The sequence below is a fragment of the Colius striatus genome, chromosome 16 (assembly GCF_028858725.1).
Source record: "Colius striatus isolate bColStr4 chromosome 16, bColStr4.1.hap1, whole genome shotgun sequence".
Taxonomy (NCBI): Eukaryota; Metazoa; Chordata; class Aves; order Coliiformes; family Coliidae; genus Colius; species Colius striatus.
Genome location: NC_084774.1, coordinates 8,200,705 through 8,207,373, shown reverse-complemented (window position 1 = coordinate 8,207,373; position 6,669 = coordinate 8,200,705). Strand labels below are relative to the sequence as shown.

General features: G+C 59.7%; 1 protein-coding gene across 1 annotated transcript; it reads right to left on the bottom strand.

The window, feature by feature from the left end:
* Window positions 1-173: 173 nt before the first annotated feature.
* BPIFB2 (BPI fold containing family B member 2) lies at window positions 174-5,001 on the bottom strand. The gene is made up of 15 exons (XM_062009437.1): window positions 4,893-5,001; window positions 4,714-4,801; window positions 4,353-4,457; window positions 4,098-4,235; window positions 3,763-3,808; window positions 3,490-3,550; window positions 3,172-3,263; window positions 2,883-3,059; window positions 2,517-2,558; window positions 2,240-2,407; window positions 1,950-2,017; window positions 1,529-1,574; window positions 1,239-1,302; window positions 1,081-1,157; window positions 174-242 (listed from the first exon to the last, which is right to left on the bottom strand). Exons 1-15 carry the CDS (start codon window positions 4,999-5,001, stop codon window positions 174-176), a joined length of 1,350 nt encoding a protein of 449 aa, XP_061865421.1.
* Window positions 5,002-6,669: the final 1,668 nt, after the last annotated feature.

The following is a 6,669-nucleotide window of genomic DNA, read 5'->3' as shown; positions in this document are numbered from 1 at the left end:
GGCAGGGCTGGAGGAGAAAGCTGCTGGTGCAATGCTGCTGCTATCCTGAGCCTGAGGGAGCGTTTCAGTGAGGCAAGGAAGATGCTCAGCCTTTCAGGAGATGACAAAAGATGAAGCAGGATCTCAGAGCCAACAGAAGAGCTTTGCCCCAGCTTCAGTCCGTGCTCTGGCCCTCAGCCCACGGTGCTCTGCTCTGCAGGCTGCGGCCGCAGCTCCAGGTCACAGGGGACCAGGACGTGGTTCTAAGGAAGGGGAGGAGCGAGGGCTGAGCAAGGGGCCTGTGGGTCAGTGGCCCCTCTGCACTGCTGCCCGTGGCCTCAGGGCTGGGGGTGAGCTGTGCCTGCTGGAAGCAATGCCCTTGGGCTGTGTGGGTGAGCAGGGCTGCAGGAGCAGGCTGGGGCAATGCCCTTTGGCTGTGTGGGTGAGCAGGGCTGCAGGAGCAGGCTGGGGCAATGCCCTTTGGCTGTGTGGGTGAGCAGGGCTGCAGGAGCAGGCTGGGGCAATGCCCTTTGGCTGTGTGGGTGAGCAGGGCTGCAGGAGCAGGATGGGGCAATGCCCTTTGTGTGGGTGAGCAGGGCTGCAGGAGCAGGATGGGGCAATGCCCTTTGGCTGTGTGGGTGAGCAGGGCTGCAGGAGCAGGCTGGGGCAATGCCCTTTGGCTGTGTGGGTGAGCAGGGCTGCAGGAGCAGGCTGGGGCAATGCCCTTTGGCTGTGTGGGTGAGCAGGGCTGCAGGAGCAGGATGGGGCAATGCCCTTTGGCTGTGTGGGTGAGCAGGGCTGCAGGAGCAGGCTGGAAGCAATGCCCTTTGGCTGTGTGGGTGAGCAGGGCTGCAGGAGCAGGATGGGGCAATGCCCTTTGGCTGTGTGGGTGAGCAGGGCTGCAGGAGCAGGCTGGGGCAATGCCCTTGGGCTGTGTGGGTGAGCAGGGCTGCAGGAGCAGGCTGGAAGCAATGCCCTTTGGCTGTGTGGGTGAGCAGGGCTGCAGGAGCAGGCTGGAGCAGGATCCAGGGGGTAAGTGCTGCTCCCAGGTCCCCTTTGAGTCAAAGAGAGCAGGAGCAGCTCAAGTGACTCATTTCTTACCTTGTGGATGATGACACTGCTGTTGGTGTAGGTGAAGCTGGAGAGGTGGGGCAGGAACACACCTTCACTCAGCACCGCTAGGAACAACAGAAAAGGGGAGGTTTCCATCTGGTGCTGCCTCTGGCCTCACCACCAGCTGCAGAGCCCCAACTCCTCACCATTCACCTGGGCTGGCACCCTCTCACAGACTGTGGGCAGGAATAACTCCTTCAGCAAGGCAGCCTGCCAAGGGGAAACCCAGTCAGCTCGCTCACAGCCTGACTCCAAAGCAGCAGGAGAGGGGCAGGGACCACCATGGACCTGCCTCTCCCTTTGCAGGGTGCAATGAGCACCCAGGGTAAGGATTTCCCCGCTGAGAGGGGCTGCCCAGGAGGGCTTAGGGCCAGTGCAGCTGAGAGGGACCAGCATTCAGCACATGCCAGGAGGGGACGTGGCTGGGGGCACCTACTGGCATGGGACCCACGCTGGAGGCAGCCAGGCTGAGCTCAACATCCCTGCAAAAGAGATTGGCACAGGAGCTGTGAGCACTGAGCTGTCACAGGCAGAGGCTCTCACGCTCCCCCAGCCAGGGGGCTGAGGGCAGGGCCAAGCCAGAGGTGAAGGTGGTGCCTGGGCACCTCTGAGCAGGCGCCTGGAGCTTGACCTTGCCCCAGGCTCAGCAGTGAGGAGCTGCAGGGGCTGGCTGGGTGCAGTATCTGCTTTTCTCTGACCACATTACTGCAGTCTCACTGTTCCTCTTGGGACAGAGCTACCTCTGCAATGCCCAAACCATAAAAGCCAAAGAATTCCCCAGACCCCTTTGCCTCTCCTTTCCCTGCTGTGAGCAGACATGTCCCCTCCCAGGCTCAGAGCACAGCCAGGCTCGTTACTCTATCACTGCTGCAGAAATCCTCATCCTTGTGTCAGCCAGGCTGAGGAGGAGTCCTGCAGACATGTCCTGCAAGGGGAGAAGAGGGATCAGAGTGAGCAAGGGTCCAGCCCCAGCTGCGGGGTGAGCTGAGCCTCCCTGAGCTGCCCGTGGGACTGACTGACAGACGCTGCTGGGGACCACGGGGCAAGGCTGAATCAGCCCCTGGCAGTGGGCAGGACTCCAGGCAGTGCCCATGAGCAGCTGGGGCACACACACTGCACGGTGCCCATGCTCCCAGGGCACACTCACCACGCTGAGGCTCAGGAAGCTCTGCAGAGCTGGTGATCCTGCCCCAGCGTGGACGGTGAGGAAGAGCTTCAGGGCTGCTTTGCCTTCCTCCAGCACCACCCGGGGTGACCTCCTGGAGGCGACTCCCAGCACCACCGGTAGGTCCTCTGGGAAGTGGGAGCTCGTCCGCTGAGGGAGGGAGGTTCTTTCTGGGCCCTGCAGCCATCCCCTGTGCCCCCAGGGTGGGGGGGCAGCAGCCCAAGCTGGGGCTGTGTCTCCTGGGGCAACAGCAACGAACCTGAGTGATCTTCTGTGCCACGGTGGCGGTGGTCAGCGGGCTCTGAAGGACAAAATGCAGCTTGTGATGCAGCTGCCTGGGGCTGCTGCCGTGGGGACCGTGTCCTGTGCAGCCCCTGGGGTGAGTGCTGAGGCTCCCTGCACCCCAACACGTGCCAGAGCAGCGTCTGGTTACTCGTCATGGCAAACTCTTGTGTGTCATTGGAGCAACAGCGTTTTTGGGGAGCCTGAGGGTGAGGGGCTGTGGCTCTCACAGCCACTGGGACACACTCTCCTTCCTTTGCAGCTGCATGGCTCTCCATGCCACCCATGGGGCAGGGCTGGCCCTCCAAATGCGTGTGTTCTGCTCCTTGCTGGCTCTACTCACCGGGATGGTCATGTTGAGGGCTCCAGACATTTCCAGGGCGTAGAAGAGGCTGGTGTAGAAGTGCTCAGAGAAAGCCAGGGTGAGGTGGGAAGGGTGGGAGCTCGCTGTCTCGGGCACACTGAAGGGTGTGGGGCTGGTGGGCAGGCGGATTGCCTTCCCCACCGCCTTGAAACTTGTCTGCAGGGATGTGGGCCTGGAGAAAAGGAGCTTGAGGTGTGTTGGAGCACGTTGCACTGGGAAGAAGCAGCTCTCCCAAAGCCTGGAGCTGGGCTGGGAGGTAAGGACTTACTTTCAAGGATAGGATGATTCCCTGCTCAGAGAACATGGGTGCAGCCAGGGGCAGGTACTGGAGCTGGCAGCTGGGAGCGATGGGGAATGGGGCTGCAAACCGAGCAGAGGACGCTCAGGAAGAGGAGGGGAGCGGTGACAGCAGGTCAGGGCTGGGAAGTGTCTGAGGTTCCCAGCCAGGGAAAGAGCTGAGCAGAGGGAGCAGGTCCCAGGGAGCTGATGGTGATGGAGCTGCTGCTGCCAGGTTCCTGCTGCAGATGGGAGCCCGTCCCATCTCCTGACCTGCTCTGGAGCCCTCGGTCCATCGCCAAATGCTCACCTGTCAGAGATACCAGCTGTTCCTTTGGCAAAAGCAGCAACTTGGAGACTTCCAGGCAAATCTGTGGGACAAAGAGCAAAAGGAGAGGTGTTGGGTGAGGGGGGTTGTGCCAGCCCCAGGTGTGCCCACAGACACAGGGGCATTGCAGCATCCCGTGCCCCAGGGGCTGGGGGGGTCTGGCAGAGCACCAGGCTGGCTCCAAGTGCTCGAATTGCTACAGGACTGTACAACTTCAGCTTCTCCTGTCTCACACCTTTACAAACTTTCTCTTACCTTATAATCATAAATCTCCTTGTCCACCTCTGAACTAGAGGACTTACTGGATGGAAACAGAACAGAAGAAGTCAGGAGAGAAGCAGGTGAGCACCTTTTGTCTGACCCCAAAGGCGTCCAGAGGCAGCAGTGCCTTTACTGCCTGTTCTCTGGTACGCCTGCAGGCACAGCAAAGTTCCAGCGGTGAAGGTGAAGTTTTTGTGTTAACCTGTGTCAGCTCTTGGGGCACTGAGCAGATCTGTCATCACCATCCTGCCTGGAAATGCTCCTGCCTCCGTTTCCTCTTTTTTCCCCCATCACCCACATCCCATAGGAAGGAGAACAGTGGGGCTGACCTTTCCTTCTCCTGGGTGCTCTGCACCTCCTCCACGCTGGTGTCACAGTCAGAGGCCACCAGCTCCAGGTTCCCCTCGGGGCTCATGTCCACACGGAGCTCTGCCCAGATGGACAGTCTCACTGCCTTGGTGCTGGAGCTGTGCCAGTGGAGAGGCAGATGCTGCAGCTTGGGGGCTGCTCCCCATCCCTGACCCCACAGGCAGCGCTGGATGTGGTCCCATGGGCTGCTGCACACCCCCAGCCCCTGCACTCACGGGGCAGATGTGATGCTGAGGTCCACGACGATGCTCAGCCGCAGCCCGGCGTGGGGGACGAGCTGCAGGGACAGCTCAGCCACTTCCACAGAGGTAATTTGGTTGCTGCTGGAGGAGAAATGAGCCGTGAGGAGACGGCACAGCCCCCACCCCACCCCCAGCTGCCAACCCCCCACCCCGAGCTCTGAGGGACCTGCACAGAGCCAGGAGCTCATTTCTAAACTGATCAGGTCGTGCTGATCTTCAGGAAGCCTTGACTTTGCTGATGACAATGACCTTTTGTGACAATGCCTGAGCTCTGCCCCTAACCAGCAGCGTGACCCCTGGGCCAAGGCTGCGCTGGGCAGAGCCCCCGACTCACCTGAGGGGCTGCAGCTGCTCCAGCACAGCCAGGCCCATCAGGTCCTGCCTGAGGACTGCCTCTGCATGGGGCTTTGAAACTTCAGCCACTGTGAAGCAGGGCAGATAGTCTGAGACCTCTGTCCAGGCGCCACTTCCACCTGCAGCCCACTGTAACCAGCGGTAACAGGCTGGACTTACGGTAGCTCAGCCCTGCTGGGGTGAGGATGCCCCCGCAGTCGGGCGACCTGCTGCCGTGGGCACAGCCCAGGAGGCTCAGGAGGATGCTCAGGGTGCTGAGCTTCACCATGCTGGTGCCTGGAAAAGGAGAGAGCCCCCAGTAGCCTGGTCAGAGCGTGTGGCCCTGGCACCCTCAGGAGCCACAGATCCGCCCTCGGGTCGGGTTCCTGCTGCCCAGCCTGTGGGCTTTGGGGCAGTCACCTCACCCAGCTCTCCTGTACTGCCTGGGGAAGGACTCAAAAGCACTCATGGAAGGCTCAGCCTTGAACCTCCCTGCAGGCGTGTGGGTGCTGCCTGCAGCAGCGTCCTGTCTGCTGGAGAGCACACAACGGCCTGAGGCGGGCACAGAGCCGGCAACTCAACAGGAGCTGCAAGGAACTGAGGAGCAGATGGAGGTTATGGAGGAGGCTGAAAAAGTGAAAGTGTTATCTGAGAAAACAAGTGCTTTGGAAAGTGTAACCTGCAGAAAACAGAGGCTTCCATCAGGGCTTGCAGAAATGGGCTTGTGATGAGAGCTGCCCCTGCAGAGACACAGCACAGCACCAACAAGCAACGTCTATGTCAAGACACAAACGCTTTGCAAAAGCATCTTTACCTGTCCTGGCCAGTCCTCCCATTCTCTGCCTGGGTCTGTGTCTTGTGTGGCCACACCAGGAGCTGTGGTGGCTTTATGTACCCTCCCAGCCAAGGGGCAGAAATTGGCAGAGGGCTGGGAGACAGGTGGACACGTTTTGTAGACCATTTTAATTGTTCCTCTGGATGCTTCATTAGTTTGGCCACTGACCTGGTGAGGTGAAACCTGGGGCAGCTCGCCTTGCTCCGGGCACTCCTGAGGAACACAAAGGACGGTCCCTGGGTGGAGGCTGCCAAGAAACCAGCCATTGTTAGAAAGCAAACCTGGGTTTCTTTGCTCTGCAGCCTTGCTGTCTTCTGACCAGCCCAGGGATGGCCACCAGCAGCCCCACACCAGCAGGAAGCTGCAGTGGGCTCCACCAGCAGGGAGGAACCTGCGTGTGTGGTGCCGATGGCAGCTCAGGGAGGCTCCGTTCCCATCAGGCCTGGGTAAGTCTGTTGGAGTGTCTCTGTTGCGTTCAGTGAGTTTTAGATCCTCTAAGCTCCAGAATGGCCCAAGTGCAACAGTTCTTCCCTCCCTTCAACTCCAAAAGCCAACACTGTTGTACTGGCAGTGTTTATTACAACTGGTAGAAGAAGCGGTGGGTGATGTCCATCCTCTGTGGTAACGTCTCTACAAACAACAGCAGCTTTCATGGAAGGGAGTCAGAGTCCTTCTCCTGTGCTGGGGGTCCATTGTGTTCTCCTGGCTGCTTTTTGGGCTGGGGGACAGCATGGACAGCCTGGAAACACCACAGAAGTGCATCCTCCCCAGTCTCACCAGGCTTTCCCTCATGCTCCGTGTTCTGACTTTCCCTCCACCCCCAATATTTGTGCTCTCACCTTTGAGGCATGACCAGTCTTCCACAGAGGGCTGGATTGCCCACGTTGGTCTGATTCCCTTGGCAGTGGGATGAGGTGCTGGGTGCTTGTTGAAACACCTGCTGCTGGGGAGAACCATTGTCCTTTGTGCACAGGTGAAGTGAGTTATTGGGTGCTGGTTCCAGGTACATCTTGACACGTTCAGAGCCTTTGGCTCTCACCAGTGCTGTGTTCTCTCCTCAGCAAGGCAGAGGAAGGCCATGGAAAGCAGAGTTTGCAGCCACCTTGTGCATTCCCATGGGAG